We start from the raw sequence: 18,062 nt of genomic DNA, 5'->3' as shown, positions 1-18,062 counted from the left end.
AGGTATGTTAAGTGCTCTTCCAGCCTGCCTGTGTGCCTGGCCTGTTTTTTCTCACTGCCAGTACCACTTGGATTCCAATTCCAAACATGGTATCCGTCTGGGGTCACCCTTTCTTCCGGTGCCAAGAGAGATGCATTCCAAATGGTGCACAAATGTGCCTCCCGTGCTGGACTCTCCTCATTCTGTTTGGGGACAACACAAAGCAGGATGTGGCTTCTTTTTTATCACTCACTGCTGAAGTTTTCAGCCCCATAGTCCTATCTTTTCCTCAGGACAATTTAGGTTTCCTGCCAAGAGCCAAATGTGAAGACTGTCCTAAGAAACTTGGAGCCGTGGACGCTCGTCAGAGCTCTGCGGGGAGGGCCAGAGCCTTGCTGAGGGAAAGAGAAAGAAAGGTTTTCAGTTCTCCATGAAGTGTATTATGTTCTGCCATTCATTCCCCAAGCTAATGCAAGCATTCCTCCCAGGAAAGGTGGAGCTGGTGGGGAGAAGCCAATGGTGAGATGACATCTGAGAGGACAGGCTAACCCATTTCCTGAATTTCCCACGTGGGGACAGTCTTAGAGCCCGACAGGCTTTGAGGCCCGAAGATGAGCAGCAACGGCAGCGCAGTGGGCCAGCTCCTCTGGAGCAGGCCGCTGTGCGTCGGCTGGAGGCGGGACCAGGAAGGGGCTGTCTACCACCTGGCCACCTGCCTCCTGCTCCTGGGCTTCATGGGGGGCAGCGGGGTGTATGGGTGCTTCTACCTCTTTGGCTTCCTGGGCACGGGCTACCTGTGCTGTGTGCTGTGGGGCTGGTTCGACGCCTGCGGCCTAGACATCATCCTCTGGAGCGTGCTGCTGGCGACTGCCTGCGTGCTCCAGCTGGCACACCTGGTGTACCGCCTGCGCGAGGACACCCTCCCCGAGGAGTTCGAGCTCCTCTACAAGACGCTGTGCCTGCCCCTGCAGGTACCCCTGCCAGCGTACAAGGAGATCGTTCGCTGCTGCGAGGAGCAAGTCTTGACTCTGGCCACGGAGCAGACCTACGCCGTGGAGGGCGAGACGCCCATCGACCGCCTGTCCCTGCTGCTTTCTGGCCGGTAAGCCGCTGGGTCAATGCCCAGCATTTCTTCCCCACACCCACGCTTCTCATTTCCCAGTGCTTCCCTTTCCATTTCATGTCCCTTCCACTGAGGAAGGATGTGGCAAGTCAAACCAACCAAAATAGATTTTTCTAGCATGCGCTTTGCTTCCCCTTTCTTAGCATTTTCCATGAGGAAACTAGCTCATGAGGCACCTTGGTTGGCAGGAAGGATTGTATGTGCACTTGTGCTGGGAGGTGTGGGGTGAGTGTTTCTTGAGCCTGGGTGTGAAATGACCACACCACACACACACGCCAGCATGTCATGTCTAAACTGCAGCAATATCTCTGTAAGCTTTGGAAAACTGGACATTTCAGTAAGATTAATTCATTCCTTCCATATGCATTCAACATTTGCTAAGTGCCAAGTATGTACAAGAAACAGTGCCAAAACAGAGGGGGTTTCCTGTAACCCCTGTTCCCTCCAGGGCATCAAAGATCTTGGGGAATATCCCATACAGATTCTATGGTAAAGCCATTCTTTTTTGCGGTACGCAGGCCTCTCACTGTTGTGGCCTCTCCCGTTGCGGAGCACAGGCTCCGGATGCGCAGGCTCAGCAGCCATGGCTCATAGGCCTAGCCGCTTCACGGCATGTGGGGTCCGTGGGATCCTCCTAGACCGGGGCACGAACCCGTGTCCCCTGCATCGGCAGGCAGACTCTCAACCACTGCGCCACCAGGGAAGCCCTGGTAAAGCCATTCTGTATATACCCAGGTATGGAGCAGGAATACCTCTTGTCCACTTTTCCACTTCCAATTGTTCTACTGAGATTCTTACAGACGAAGAAGTAAAGTGCTATAAACCTGCGGGCCAGACGGTGAGGGAGGAGTAGTGATGCCCACGTGTGTCTCTTTGAGTATATGGTGGAGACAACTGGTTGACACCTTTTAAGGAGGCTGACAGTCAGACCTTAGCAGAAATGGGCTTTGTCAGGATTACTGTATGCCTGGTCAGGCTGCATGCGAGCATTGGCCATTGACTGATCTCTTCTGAACAAATATACCATGGAGCTCTGTGCTGCACAGTTGGTAGGAAATTGTGAATTCTTTGAAATATTGCCCTAGTGGGACTTGTATGTGGAGCTAAGCATCTGACAGTAAGCATCTTAACCTGGTATGTACTTGGGCTGGCTCTGTGGAAAGCAAGTAGAGTATTTCAAAAGTTTTGTCCTTAATTTCCTCTTTCCTGCTTTCTTGAGACCAGGAGAATGTGGTAGAAAGACAAGAAAGTAATCAGAAGGGTCTGATTCCAAAAAAATAAGAAAGAAACCAGATAAGACCACCAGCCATAGTGGGGAAAAAAAGGAGTTTGACATTGATGATGATGGTACTACAACAACTACTGCTACTAGTAATAATATGCATTTATGTATTAATGTATAGAATCAAAGTGTGATGGATACATGTTTTTATTTTGTTTGGAGTCTGAGGTCCTGGGTTGAATGAGCTATGAGGTTTTGTGATGTTTCATTTCATTTATGGGTGAACTGAAGTGTAAATAAACCATACATCAGGATTATTGTATGGTTCAGGTATCTTTTATATAATGGATTTACCATGAACTTGTAGAAGACCACATCCCTGTGAAGAGGAGAGGGGGCCTTGCCCTCTCAGTGTGGCTTTTCCTATTATACTTAGCATCCAAAACCTGAGTCAAAAATTAGACAATTTTGATATTTTTCTTGCCTTACAAGGTTTGGAGTAAGAGTTTTGTTTTGATATCTTTCAACGTCATCCTGTCTCAACTTTGCTAAGTTGGAGCTGGGGAAAGGGGCTTCTAGTCTATATGACCAGCCTCCAGCTTTAAAGGAGAATCATCGTACCTTTGGCTGGTGAGGTACCAAACACCTCAAAGCAGCAGACAAGAACTCCATGCCAGGAAATGGAGGCTTCTTGTGGAGACCTCCCCAGTTCACGTGCAGACTCTCATCTGGAGCGCTTTGCTGAAATCTCAGACATCCTTTTCGTTTTATTTTCATAAGGCAATCAATCCCTTTCAAGACTCAGAAAGGCAAAGTGACTTCCTCAAAGTTCATCACCCTGTTAAGCTGTGCTTACTGTTGGAGATTTTCTCTCGTATACAATCCCAAGCATGAACTCCTGAAGAGGCAACTAACTGTCTAAGTTCTTCTTGGAGGATGAAATTACCTGATGTCCAGGAGATCAAGAAGGAAGAGGAGACTCAAACTACAAAGGATACAATATACAATGTGAATGGTTTCAGGGAGTCATGCAGGCTCATTAGATGCTACTCACACTGTAAAATCTTGTCCCTCCTCAGTGGCTTGCTTGGGTGTCCAGATTCCTTGCCTGGGGAGAGGACAGGAGGATCTGATGTGTGTGGCAGCAGCCTTATTTCTTTCCTGTTGTCTTTCTTCCTTTGTTAGAGAAGCTTTTCTTTGAGGTTTTGGTCCCATTTATGGTGACACAGTGAGTTCATTTGTTTGATCGTTCCTTCCTTCTTCCTTTCCTTTCTCCCTTCCTTCTTCCCTCCCCCTTTCCAAAAATATTTATGAAGAGGGCTAGGGACTAGGGATCTTGTGTTAAAAAATGAAAAATAGGGCTTCCCTGGTGGCGCAGTGGTTGAGAGTCCGCCTGCCAATGCAGGGGACACGGGTTCATGCCCCGGTCCGGGAAGATCCCACATGCCACGGAGCGGCTGGGCCCGGGAGCCATGGCCACTGAGCCTGCGCGTCTGGAGCCTGTGCTCCGCAACGGGAGAGGCCACGACAGTGAGAGGCCTGCGTACCGCAAAAAAAAAGAAAAGAAAAGAAAAATATTTTCCTTGTACTCAGGAAGCTTACAGTGTATGAAGAGAGGTGCTAATTCATGTTTGACATAGTGGTGAATAACAGACATAGTATTTCCAAGGAGAAAGGCAAAGTGCAATGAGAGCATTTAAGCAGTGGACGTAACTTTCCTGGGGCAGCCAGACAAGACTTCCTGGAGAAAGGAATGTTTAAGCTGAGGCCTGAGGAGAAGGTGGGGATTGGGAGGAGAGGCAGCTGGAGGGGACAGAATATGTGAAGACTGTGAGGTAGGAGAACACGGCACATCATCTTTCCTTGTATCCTTTCATTACTCAGGGAAGTTCTGATGGCCATCTACACATATTGATAGGTCTTGTAGGAGCAGGTGCATTTCTGCCATCAGAGAGTATAGGTTGACACCACATCTTGGGCTTGGTTTGAGACCTACGTCCCCTTCTGTCTTCCATCTTTAGGTTGTCAGATAATACGCAATAATTTATTAATTGATGGTGGTCTTTGGTAATTTGCACACATACATATATATCTAGGCATTCACTAGGAGTAAGGTGTGGAGTGCTAATATCCCCTTGGCCAAAACGTAATCACATGGCTCTACCTCATGGCAAGGGGGGTAGGGAAATGTAGTTTAGCCGGGCAGCCATGAACCCAGCTAAAATTCCAAATATGGAGGAAGGGAAAAAAAAGCTATTGGAAAATAATTCCACACTGGATTTCTCAGATCTCCATCCCCATTCTGATCTGCTTCTCAATATCCTATTCATCCTTCAAAACTCAGCTCAAATATCATCTTTGAGAAGTCTGCCACTTGGAGAGAACTAAGATCTCTCCATCGTCTAGTCTCCTGTCCCACAGTAGCACACGCTGACTTACAGCCAGTTATTTATGTACCTGTGGCTTCCACTAAATTGTGACGTCTTTAAAGGCAAGAATCAGATCATCTCCATATTCCCAGATTTCCAGGAACACAGAAGGTGCTCCACACATAACTGTTTAGCCAATAAAGCTCCAGAAAAAGTGGAACAGTAGCTCCTTTCAAATGGACAGGATGTACCTTAGAGATCTTTTTGATCTGCCCCCTCTGCCTGATAGAGGAACCTTCTTTCCCAGTATAACTCACTTTAGAGGAGAGGTTGAGGCTGAGACTCTGAGTTTTCGGGGAAAAGAGGAAAAAGTCCACACTGGACCCTAATAATTTTCCACTTTTTAACATGTAACTTAGACTTCGGAGAGGATTCGGGTAGCCACTTCCCTTTTCCCACAGTCTCTTCTCTCCCATTGCCAGGGTTCGTGTGAGCCAGGACGGGCAGTTTCTGCACTACGTCTTTCCTTACCAGTTCATGGACTCTCCCGAGTGGGAATCGCTGCATCCCTCTACGGAGGGGGTCTTCCAGGTAATAGGGAGCCCCATGGCAGCACCGCCCCAGACCATCCCACTGTAACCCAGCAATATCCCTGCCTCCATCTTTCCCCTCTTACATCTGTCATTTGAACCACTGCCAATATGATGCTCGGGGTGGGAGCACTCTCCTCCTGTGGGAAAAGTGCCTGGCAGAGGAAGGGTGGGGTAGGGAGGTGCAGACCCCTGAAAGGGGGGCTATGTCACTCCTATGCCTAAAACTCTTCCAGAAGACCACAGTGACCACAAGATAAAAGCCCACACTCCTTAGGGAGTAACTTAAGACCTTTAGTGACATCCAGCCACATCTCCAGCCCCTTCCTTCCTCACAGTTCCTGCTCATACCAGCCCTACCGAACTACTAGTTCTTCCCTAAACACACCACATTGTTTTGCAATGGCCATGCCTTGGCTCCTACTGTCGCTTCTATCTGAAATGCACTTTCCTCACCCAGAGGAGGCTATGGCATCTCACTTCCTCTGAGGCCTGCCCAGGCTGACCTCACCAGCTTCCCCCCCCACCACCCCCCCCACACACCGCCTACATGCCTCTTCTATTCCTTTTACCATGCTGACTGCGCACATGTCTCTAATGATTTGGTTTCCCTTCTGTCTTTCGCATAGTAAACTCCCTGAGGTAGAAATCTGGGCTCTCCTCTCCATCTTCAGGCTCCAAAGGGCAATACCTTGTGCACAGTAGTAGGTGTTCAGTAAAGGTTCACTGAACTGGCTCGGCAGTGGGCAGTTGGTGTCTCAGAGGGCTCCAGAGGACATCATATACACACTCCAAGTTCAGGGCCTGGGTGCTAGAGCCCTCCTCTCTTCTCTGCCAGTCCTTCAGATTTCAGTTACCTTCTTTGTAGTTCTCACTTACTGAATGGCTAGCACGTGGCAGGCACTACCTATTTTATTGCCTTATTGATTCTCACAACTGTCCTCTGGGCGGAATGTTGTTATTAACATGTTTAACAGATGAGGGAACTAAGGCTTAGAAACCTCAAGTAATTTGCCCAAGGTCATCTAGAAAGTGGCAAAGCCAAGTGGCCTGACACCACTATTTCTATTCTTTTTTAAAATGGGAGGTTTACCAGGAGAGTGGAGTTTACCCATACCCACCATTATAGGTACTCCTCTGTCCAGACAGTTTGCCAGTACTGGGTTCCCTGTGTCTCCTACCAGTTCTATCAGGGAGCCCCTCAGGCGAGCATTTGAGCCAACCCCAGAATAGACACATGCCAGGCAGTGCCACCTGGCTGGGCCTGCTTCCGCCCCACCCTGACTCTTGGCTCTGTGAGGACAGAGCCTGAGAAGCAATCCTGATCCCACTGCCTAGACCACCAGCCACAGATCCCCTCTGAACGTGCTTCATCCACCACACACTCACGTCCTCTCCAAGCCGCCCAGCAGTCTCCTTTGAGAACCCTGCCAGGACCATAAGAACCCTCAGGAGGCCTGAGTCAGGTCCTGAGCCAGCCAGGCCAGGCTCTGTTTCTGACACTGAAACTGAGAAACAGGTGGTGGATAAGCCGGGCGTCCTCCCCTAAGTTATGCTTGAAAGGAAGGGCTGTGACCCCAGATGGCCTCTCAGTCATCTGAGAGGGATGTAGGGACTGTTATATTTCTCCCATTTGTATTTTTAGCATGCATCCCCATTGGGAGCAATGAGATCCACATATTTGCTCTTGGCTCTGTGAAGTCCCATTTCCTCTTTGCAAATGTCAAGTGTTGTCTCGGGTTGTAGTTCATCTTGTCCTTGCCTTTGCAATTGCATAGTCTTTGTTGACTAATAGGGAATCCACAGTGACTGAATCATAATTCTTACTGAGTTTACCACAAGGGAATCAACATTCCATCACACCTCTCAAGAATTCAATTAAGAATTTATTGACTGTTAAGCACTGTGACCCTTTCATTAGTCACCAAGAACATAGCATGGGAGGGATCACACAAAAATCAGCATTATTTCTCCCACTTGCATCATGTTTTACTGGACCCAAGGTCTCTTTACGTACGTCAGCTTATTTAATCCATTCAACCAGCTTCAAAGGTGAGGATTAAAGAAAGAGCTGGTCAAAACTTTATCACAGACATGTGCATGTGTATGTGGGAATCAGTCAAACCACTGGTTTCCTGAAGACCTTTAGGAAGGATTTTACATAGGACATGAGAAAATGACATCAGGTTGTTTTGCAACATACAAGATTGGTAGTCTTCACCTGATTTCATTCATTCACTTCAGTAGTATTTATTGAGCAGTTATTGTAACCTGGGCACTATCTTTGTTTTTTCTTTTTGGCCATGCCATGTGGCATGTGGGATCTTAGTTCCCCAACCAGGGATTGAACCTGTGCCCCCTGCAGTGGAAGCGCAGAGTCCTAACCACTGGACCGCCAGGGAATTCTCATCTGGGCACTATTAAATGTGCTCGGAATATATCAGTCAACAGAACAGATGAAGGTCCCTGCCTTCATGCAGTTTACATTCTAGTAGGGGAGACAAAAAATAAGCCATCGACATAATGAATAAGTAAATTATGTAATATGTTAAAAGATAATAACTTCTAGTAAAAAAAAAATAGAGTAGTGTAATTAAGGGAGAGATATAGTTGACCCTTGAACAACACAGGAGGTAGCGGCGCCAACCCTTCACGCAGTAGAAAATCCACATATAATTTATAGTCCAACCGCCAAATATATGTTCCCCCATATCTGGGGTTCCACATCCTCAGATTCAACCAACTGGCTGATTGTGTAGTACTTTAGTATTTACTATTAAAAAAAAATCCCCATTTAAATTGACACACACAGTTCAAACCCGTGTTGCTCAAGGGTCAACTGCAGTTGCAATTTTAAATGGGGTGTTCATGGAAGTCTTTGTTGAATGGGTGACATTTGAGCAAAGACCTGAAGTGATTGGTAGTGTGAGCTCTGAGAATATCAGGGGGAACAGCATATTAGACAGAGGGAAGAGCCAGTGCAAAAGCTGGGTGGTGGGAAGGACTAGCATGTTTGAGGTTCAGAAAGGAGGCCAATGTGTCTGGAACAGAGAGAGGGAGGGGAGAGAATAGTAGGAGAAGAAGTCAGAGAGGTGATATGGAGCCATATCGTCTAGGGCCAGAGCATATATTTTCTAGATAGAGCCAAAAGGATTTCCTAACGCATTGGATGTAGTGCATGAGAGAAAGAGGATTAAGAAAACCTCTAATACGTTTGACCTGAGCAACTGGAAGGATGGAGCTGCTATCAATTGAGATAAGGAAGCCTACGATAGTATCGTCTTTGTGAGAAGAGAGGAAGTCCAGTTTGGGGAGTGCTAGATTTGTGTCATCTATGGACATTTAAATTGGAGACACTGCATAGGCAGTTGCATAATTGAGTCTGAAATTAAGGAACAAGGTCTGAACTTCAGACATAAGTCTGGAAGTCGTAGCACACAGATGATATTTAAAGCAATTGGATCAGACAAGATCACCAAGTGAGTGCGTGTAGACAGAAAGGGGGTTCAAGAATCCATTAACTCTGGGAAACTCTAGTGTTTAGAATTTGGAGGGGAAAAGAGGAAGCAGCAAAGGAAGCTGAAAGGGACCAATCAGGAGACTATACCAGGAGAGTATGGCATCCTGGGAACCAAGTAAGGAGTATCAAAGAGGAGAAACTGAATGCTATGAAAACTGATTGTCAGACTCAGCAATGTAGAGGTCATTGGTGACCTTGCCAGGAACAGTTTGTGGACCACTGGGGCAAAGCCTTGCTGGCTGAAGAGGGAGTGCAAGAGGAATTGGTAACAGCAAATATAGACAACTTTTTCATGGAGCTTTGCTGAAAAGGAGAGCAAATCAATGGAGTGTTAGATAGCGAAGGAAGTGAAGTGAAGAAAAAGGATTTTAATTTTAAAATTTTGATTTATTTTAAGATGGAAGAAGTAACAACATGTTCACAAGAATGCCCACGGTCTTTGTGTTCAGCTTTGAGGATGCTGTTTGCGTCCAGATTAGCTCTTACGCACACCCACTTCATGTGCAGCACACTTATTTCTTGTTTGGGAATTGTTACTAAGTACATCGAAAGTACAGGTTATGGCAGATGTGACAATTACTTGCTGAACCAAATTAGTAATGGATGGATTGTGAGTAATAATTCTTTCCCATGAGGCAACAAACCCAGAGAGATTAAGCAATTCATCTGATGTCACACAGCTAGTAAAGCGGTAAAGCCAGAACTTGAAACTTGTTTCTGGTCTTGATGAGTTAATTTAGAGCCCTGACTTCAGTGCTGATGATTGAGGGGAGGGGAGGGGGAGTTCTGGAGGCAAAGAAATAAAAGGATTATATACGATCTCTAACAAAGAATGTTTGGAAAGCCAACCCTACCTTTAATGAGACGACCCACATAAAGGATTTAACACAATGCCAACATGTGGTTGCCTCTCAGTAAATGTCAGCTGCTGTCCTCCCTCATTTCCACTGTCTCGATTCACAAATCTTCATCTTGAGCACTGCCAACCTGCTCACGTTTAAAGTATTATGGCCAGAGTATAAAGAATCGTGTGATTCCACACCCTTTTCCTTTACTATCCTAAGCATGTTTTCATTTGAAACCTACCTTTACCATCATTGTTTTAACAAGGTTTATCAAGCACTTACTCTGTGCTGGGCACACGTTATTGACCCTGCAAGTGTAACTTAGCTTTGTATCACGGGCACATAGCTAGTGCCCAGAAATTTCTAGATGTCTAAATAAATGGAGAGTGGGGTGTCCTTCTACTTTGTGCTCTTAAGAGTTCCTGTTGGGACTTCCCTGGAGGTCCAGTGGTTAAGACTCTGTGCTTCCAATGCAAGGCGCACGGGTTTGATCCCTGGTCGGGGAACTAAGATCCCGCATGCTGCAAGGTGGTGTCCCCCCAACCCCAAAAAAAGAGTTCCTCTTCCTCTGTGCCCTTTTTCTGACTTCAGTCATCAGATCCATTTGGTTACTTGTAGGGCCCAAGTCAAGGGCAGCTCATGGGCCTGAATCCCAAGCCAGCATCCTGTCCAATGGATGCAGCCTGGCTCTTCTCTCACTGAAATTCTTTCCAACTCTTTTTTGTGTCCCCACTCCAATATATTATTTCTTTTTATCCTTAAAAAAAAACTGTCATCAGCATCCTGAACTTTCTTCTGAGCACTAGGAGGCCCTTTTTCTCTCCTGTAATTACAGCAGGCTCAGAACCTTCTGTAGCCATTAGTGAGATCAGCCATGGGACACAGAGTAGGAGAGCTAGGAGACCGGAGGTGGACACTGAGGCTCTAGGAGGTGAAGGCCCAGCAAGTGAAGGGCTGATCTCAGGGCTCCTGACAAGAGCACCCTCCACACACACACAACCACCCCCCACCCCCTGTTGTGTCAGTGCACGCAGTAAACGTCGGTCATAGGACCTCTTCCAGGCAAGGCCATGGAGAGCTACTTCCACAGCTTCTTCAGAAAAGTGCAGCAGTTTGCGAAGTAAACGCTATATTTCTCTGTGCTAAGCATGGACACATTTTCTAGTTTCAACCTTTACTCTCTGCTCCTGACCCCTCTCAGGTCACTCTGACAGCCGAGACTGAATGTAGCTACATTTCCTGGCCCCGGAAAAGTCTCCACCTCCTTCTGGCCAAAGAGCGATACATCTCTCGCCTCTTCTCAGCCCTGCTGGGCTATGACATCTCGGAGAAGCTCTACGCTCTCAATGACAAGCTCTTTGCTAAGTTCAGGCTGCGCTTCGACATCCGTCTCCCCAGCCTCTACCATGTCCTAGGTCCTGCTGCCCCAGATGCAGGACCAGAGTCTCAGAAGGATGACAAGGACGTCCGTGAGCCTGCCGCATCCCCCTCTCCTCAGGCCCTGCCCACATCTGTCCAGCAAACACCCCCTAGCTCCCCACCTCCAGCGTCTACCAACCCTCCTGCACCTCCTCCCTGGGTCAGGATGTCCAGGCCCGACAGCAGCGTCCTGGGTGAGGACTCTACCAGTCTGGTGCTGGAGGATTTTGAGGAGGTGTCAGGATCAGAATCGTTCATGGATTATCAGAGTGATGGGGAGTACATGAGGTGAGGGGAGAACTAACATGGGCACAGCTGCCGGGCTCAGGATCCTGTGTAAGTACTCAGAAGGCAGCTGTCACTTTCTTGCCAACAGCTGGCCTTAACTGGGTTTGTAAGGGCAAAAAATCGTTTCATGGAGCCTGTCCTCCTGAGGATTCCCAGAAAGTGGCATTAACCCAACCCTGCAGATAGCAACTCACTCTTGGTGCATGCAAAGCATGAGAGGTTTTTTTTAATTTTTTTTTTAACTCATCCCTTATTAAGTGTGATTGCAGTTTTGAAAGTGGGCTGGCTTGGTCAACATTTTGAGCAAGCAGATAGGTTGCTAATTTTTCTTTGCAAGGTTGTGCTAATAACTAAGGCCACAGCTAAGACTAAAGGGGATTTTATTTGTGGCATGCATTTTAAAGGATTTTTTACAAAGCTGACATGGTTCTAATTTCTAATGGTTCTTCTTGGCATACAGTCAGCTCTGGAAAGCAGTCATTACTTAGCCTGGATTGGACAGGTACCTCTGCTAACATCGAGTATTTCCAAGAGGCTTGTGATTAGACGCTAATGACTCTGGGAGGAAAATGTCCCCACCTTGCTCTCCTCTGGGCCAGTGGAAAGTGTGTTATTTGCTCAGGCACAGGACTGGACGCTGCTGTGACTGAATATTACTATGATAGGGTGACTTTCCCAGAAAACCACACCTTGCGGGAGGTAGAGTGGGCGTAATCTGGGTGGGACTAACGTGCAGGATTTCCCTCACACCTTAGGAGAGTGTACAAGAAAGTGTGTGCTGAGCAGTAACTGTTCCCCCGGCTGCTCTCACAATACTGTGTGACTTATCCCTCTAGGACTCCAGCCAACCATGGTGCAGGCCTGGCTTTTCCTGAGGAAAATCCCACTGTTCCCAATTTGGAATGCATTTCCAAGGTGGGGGAGGGCTAGCTAAGAGATTAATCATTCTTTAGGAAACACTGACTATTTTCCCAAGAAACTAGTTCAGTGAGGAAGGCATTTAGGGTACTTGAGGTAAGTAAGTGAATGTTTGTATATTTTGAAAAGCAAGTCATATAAATGATGAAAGAGGCAGAGAGGCAAATGATAAAAGTTAGCTATTTGGTTTCATAGGTGTGGAATTGATAATCTATGGAAGCAGAGTCCTTACAACCAGCGTCTAGCACCCGAGATCACTTTCTTGACCTCCTCCATTTGTGTTGTCCTCTCCTGTTGCCTCCTTCCCACTGTGCCCTACTCGCCCACCCCCACCAGTGCATATGGATTCTGTCCTGTGGGTCCCTCTCTTTGTCCAACACACCTACCCACCTGCACACACTCTGAACTCACAGCAGCTCCCTGTGTCCTCATGTCCTTCCTGGCTTTCTTCTCTTTTCCCGGCTCTATTTGTTCTCCTCATTCTCCCTTCCTTCTGACTTCTGCTCAGTCCTTGGTTCCCTCAGTTTGCTGCTCTTAAGAAGAAAAAGGCCTGTTTCTTCTTCTCGGTTAATTTCCCCTCTCCATATTTGTCCTCCACGTCTTCCCCATTTTACTGTTGCTGTATTTCTCTCTCTGTTGCCTTCTTCCCATTTGCCCCACTTCCTATTTTGCTCTGTCTCTTCTTCTTCCTAAGCTGCCCTGTATCCCCAACTTAGTTTTTAATCCTGACTCTTCCAAGATCAGTACCTCCCCCTCTGCCTATACAGAAAACCATTCAAGTGAAGGTGTGAAAATTCCCACCTTTGATGGCTACACATCTTACGCATGAGTTACCCCAAACGTTAAGAGGCAGGCGGGGTTGTAAAGAAGAAAGAGACCCACACTGGGAGCCCGAAGTCCTGGCTGCTATGTCTGGCTCTGCTACTGATTGAAAATCACACAACCTCACTGAACCTTGCTTTCTTCATGTGGCCCCCAAAGGCCCTCCTGGGTTTATGTGAGAAGGCAAAGGATGTGCTGTTCAGAGGAGGAAAGAGAAGCAGCCAGTCAACAGTATAATGGACACGAGCCCCAGGACATCAGCGTGTCTTCCAGCAAGAACTCGCTGCTGTATTTCACTATGATTTCTCTTGTGACTTGGGACTGTCCTCCGCCCTGCTGGGTGGTAGGTCCTGCTTGACTAGGAGTTCTCTCCATTCTGTACCTGTGAAGAGTCTATCACCTACCACGTGATGACAGTGCAGGGCGGTCACGACTCCATCTCCCAGGTCCTCCATCCTTAATACTATTGCATAAAAGGCCTCTTTCCAAATTCAGCCTTTTCTGAGGCTCAAGATGAGAAAACTGCTAACATAACTCACTTTCTAAAGTACTAGTATTTGTAGTATAAAGAGAGTAGTTTTTAAATGTTCTTTGGCTTAAGTAATAGAAAGGGAAAAACACATTGTTTACTTCCACAGAGTTTTCAGAACAACTTGAAAACGTGATCAAATCAGCCAAATTTTAGACAGCTTTCAATTTAGTCTGTGATAATGGGATAATTTAACCCGGAGACCTTTTCCTCGAATTGTGTTTTAGGGTGTTTGGTTTGACTTATTTGCCATCAAACTCCTTTTAGTGTTATTACTGTAATGAATAAGCATAGTCCCTCGTGATTGGTAGCAATTTACTCTTGTTTCCTTTCTAAAGCAGGGCACAATTCACCATCTAGTCCCTGGCTCTTCAATGACCAAAATTGTAAGCTCATTGCTATTCATCCCCGCCCAGCACTTACATAAGAGGCATGAAGCTGACTGGATTCTGCATTGTCAGGACACAGCTTCATCACACTGACGCCAGCGCTTGTCCCTCACAACTAAAAATAGTCAGAGGTTCTACTGGAGCTTATTTTTGAAGAGAGCACATTTTTCAGTTTGGTGGTGCCCAGAATTATCCACAATTGGGTGCTACTTTTTCTAATATGCAAAGCAGTGCTGTTGGATAATGTATTCATGCAGGGTCTTACAGTTAGACCTCAAATTAACCCTGCCTTCACTAGAATCTTTCCAGTTAATTCTATGAACACACTCCACAATGTTCCATTTGATGTCTTACTTAAGGAGATGCTCAATGAATGCATCTCTGAAGTGGTCAGTTAAGTCAGATAATGAGTCCATTATCACAAATTAACTGAAAGCTGTCTGAAATTTGGGCAATTTTGCTTATGTTTTCAAGTTGTTCTGAAGACTTTGTGGTTTGAAAGTAAATACTATATGTTGTTTCCTTTCTATTATTTAAATAAACAAACAAATGAGAAACAGATTACAACATGGAGGCTAATTGTGGTCAAGGAAAGAGGCCAGGACCAGGACATAGTACCAAGGCCACAGAACCAATTCAACAAACATTCACTGAGTATCCACTGTGTATTTCAGGCACTGTGCCAGGTAATCACATTATGAGTAATCATGAGTAACAGTTGGAAGAATGTAAGATGCTTAATCTGCAAGAGGTGGACAAGAGTAATACCTTCGAATTTTGAAAAGAAGAGGAATTACAATTTCCCTTAATTTGGTGAAGTTCTTGAGGACAGAAATGAATTAAGGGCTAAAAGCTATAAGGAGAGCATTTTAGCTCAGTATTAATAATGGATTTGCCTCAAGGAGCAGTGAGTTACTCGTCACTGGAAGAATTCAAATAGGGATCAGAAGAAATCTTCTCAGAGGTTTTTTTAAGGTGATTCAAGCTCTGAGAGAAGGATGCCTTAGGTTATTGCTATTAAGGTGCCTTCTAACTCCGTGATGCTATGATTCTGTGATTCTAAGATGTGACTCTAGTCCTGCCAGTTAACCACCTTCAAGAGAAGTTCCTCATCTGCGAAACAGGGCTAGTAGTCTCATAGATAATTAATACCTACTGATAAGTAGATAGGTAGCCTCTGTCTACCTTACCAGGTTGCTGTGAGGAGTAATTGAGATAAAGTACACAAAGGCAATTTGTAAGCTATAAAGCACTAGTTTAATGTATAAAGTATTTTAAAATTCTGTCTGTATAGATTTATTTAACAAACTCCTCCCCACGCTGCCCCTGCTTCTCTCTTCCACTCCCTACCCCTTCTCCTCTGAGACACATGATTTCCCATCTTAGTTCCTCCAGTCTGGTATTCCAAGGAAGGTAGCAGCTGAAAGGATCCCCTGACAACAAAAGGAACAGCAAAAAGGTGGTGATCCAAAGAAAGCACACACTAGCTCCTTGGCCCCTGAATAACCAAGCTATAGCCAGACCTTCACCTGTTTTATTTGCTCAGGAGAGACTGATCACCGTCACACTATATTCAGGCTCTTTCCCTCGGAAGTGGCCGTAAGGTGCTTAGTTAGCTGTCAGTGTTGTTAAATAGCATGTTTCTCCCAGAACCACTAGAAAGCCTCCTGGGGCAGAAGACTTGCCCTTGAAGGTGGCATGGCAGGAGCTGCCTGGGGCCTCAGGGTCTGGGTCTCTAGATGGTAGCTCTACTCGACCTGCCAAGGCTCCGTGTTCAGGCAGGTAAGTTAGAGGCAGCAGTTCCCTCCCTGCCCTCGGGATCCCAGCAGCCTACAACCAGGGCCCACCCCCAGGTTATTCTTCTACTTCTGTTTTACAGGCCTCATTTACCTATCCCTCTCTTTGTAAAAATAAAAGACAGCGTTTTATAAAACTCACCAATTTTCTATGCAGATTTTTGAGAACTCATTCCGTAATGTTAGGTAGGATTCTTCATAGGAAGCGTATAGATTCTTCATAGGAAGCAACTGAAGTTGATCTCTTGGTCTCTTCTATAAAATGAGAGGACTGGACTATATAACTTCAAAGCTGACTCACCCTAATATTCTAGAAGGAAATGATTCAAAGATACATCTGCCCCTATTATGTTAGGCATTGGGTACAGTTAAAATATTGGGAACTGGTAGAGGAAAAAAAGACGTGAAAAGAACCCTGTGAAGTTATGCGAGCTATCTGGAGCCACAGTGCTGAAATCCTTCCTCTGTCTTTCCACAGCTTCTAGAACTCCTCTCCAGAGCTACTCTCAAGTTATGTCCAGGGGACAGGCCCCCTTGGCTCCAACTCTGACTCCTGAACTGTAAGGATCAATGGACCATCCTTTTCTCTGGCCACATTAATCCTCACAGGAAGGTGACTCGTGTGCACACCCCTCTTCTCACCCACTGGAAGGCTCTCAGGCAAGGTCGGAGCAGACACAGAAGATGCTAAAGTGCTGCAGCCACACCAAGGCCCCCGAGTGACTTTTAGAACTTTGCCTTCACCAGGCTTCCTTCCCAGAGAAGGCATCCCAAAGTGCAAAAGCACAGATTCTATCCTTTACTAACTGCAGAATCTCAGGCAAGTCACATAGCCTCTCTGAGTGTCTGTAAAGTGGGGATTATAAAACCCAGTTCACAGGGTTGTGAGGATTCAATGAGTTGATTCAGGTAAAGCACCTAGGACATGGCGTGGCACCTAGTAAGCACTCAATAAATCACTCATTTCCTTTCCTTATGTTGTTTCTTTCAGCGTTCTGAAAATATCAATGAAGTCAGCTATCCAAGAAGTTTTCACTGTTTTTATCTTGTTTTATTTAAAAATTTTTTTCATTAAGGTTCAACATAGGGAAGTAGAAATTTTAGAACCTAGTTTGCCATTAAGCTTTTAAGTTCAACTTACAAATCTTTCCCTCTATTTATGACCCTAATATTAAACAGTAGTTTTTAGAGGGATTTTTACAAATCTATTTAATTAAATTTCCTTAAACATTTTAAAGTAGACTTACAAATTTAACATATTCTATTTTATTTTTTTCCCCAAAATACTGCCACATGTATTCTGGTTACCTATTGCTGTGTAACATTCATCCCTAAAGCAGTGAGTTAAAATCATCACGATACTTTGTTTTGCTCACAAAAGTGGGGCTTGGCTGGGCTCAGCTGGGCTGTTTGCACTCAGGGTTTCTTGTGTTGTTGCATTCAGACAGTGACTACAGCCAGAATCACCTCAAAGGCTTCTTCATGCATGTGTCTGGGGCCCAGGCTGGGAAGACTCAAACTAGCTGAGGGCTGAAACAGCTGGGAATCCTTGGGCAACCCTTGCTCTCTCAAGAGTTTGTTCATTTTATTGCTGTATAGTACTCTGTTGTGTGAATATACCACAATCTACTTATCCATTCCACTACTGATAGGTGTTTGGGTAGTTTCTAGCTTGGGGCAATTACGAATAGTGCTACTATGAACATTCTTGAACTTATCTTTTGGTACACATATGTACACATTTGGGGGGTATATACTGGAATTACTGAGGCATTGGGTATGTATATGTTCAACTATAGTAAATACTGCCAAACACTTTTCCTAGGTGATTATACCGATTAATATTCCCACTGTGTATGAGTGTTCCGGTTGCTTCTCATCTTCTCCAATAGTTGGCATTGTCTTTTTTTTTTTTTCATTTTAGCCATTTGGGTGTATGTAGCAGCATATCATTGTGGTTCTTTTTTTTAAATTTATTTATTTTTGGCTGCATTGGGTCTTAGTTGCTGCACGCGGGCTTTCTCTAGTTGTGGCTAGCGGGGGCTACTCTTCATTGCGGTGCGCGGGCTTCTCATTGCGGTGGCTTCTCTTGTTGCAGAGCATGGGCTCTAGGTGGGCAGGCTTCAGTAGTTGTGGCATGCAGGCTCAGTAGTTGTGGCTCGAGGGCTCTAGAGCACAGGCTCAGTAGTTGTGGCACATGGGCTTAGTTGCTCTGTGGCATGTGGGATCTTCCCTGACTAGGGCTCGAACCTG

At 45.8% G+C, this 18,062-nt stretch overlaps 1 protein-coding gene across 2 annotated transcripts; it reads left to right on the top strand.

Annotated features, from left to right (window-relative positions):
• The first annotated feature begins 590 nt into the window (after window positions 1–590).
• On the top strand, window positions 591–16,373 carry POPDC2 (popeye domain cAMP effector 2). 2 transcript variants are annotated; one of them, XM_030857453.2, is made up of 4 exons: window positions 591–1,081; window positions 5,176–5,284; window positions 10,850–11,261; window positions 16,288–16,373. In XM_030857453.2, exons 1-4 carry the CDS (start codon window positions 591–593, stop codon window positions 16,371–16,373), a joined length of 1,098 nt encoding a protein of 365 aa, XP_030713313.1. The 2 variants fall into 2 exon arrangements, with proteins under 2 accessions (XP_030713313.1, XP_030713294.1); XM_030857434.2 differs by lacking the exon at window positions 16,288–16,373 and having other exon boundaries at window positions 10,850–11,359.
• Window positions 16,374–18,062: the final 1,689 nt, after the last annotated feature.

The sequence above is a fragment of the Globicephala melas genome, chromosome 4, assembly GCF_963455315.2.
Source record: "Globicephala melas chromosome 4, mGloMel1.2, whole genome shotgun sequence".
Lineage (NCBI taxonomy): Eukaryota > Metazoa > Chordata > Mammalia > Artiodactyla > Delphinidae > Globicephala > Globicephala melas.
Note: the sequence above shows the minus strand (reverse complement) of the source record. Positions and strands in the feature narration are given on the sequence as shown.

Excerpts from the sequence above, each read along its gene's own strand:
- POPDC2 (XM_030857434.2), top strand. The coding sequence starts at position 591 with ATGAGCAGCAACGGCAGCGCAGTGGGCCAGCTCCTCTGGAGCAGGCCG. Across the intron at positions 1,082-5,175 it reads TCCCTGCTGCTTTCTGGCCG|GGTTCGTGTGAGCCAGGACG; the intron begins GTAAGCCGCTGG and ends TCCCATTGCCAG. Across the intron at positions 5,285-10,849 it reads CTACGGAGGGGGTCTTCCAG|GTCACTCTGACAGCCGAGAC; the intron begins GTAATAGGGAGC and ends GACCCCTCTCAG.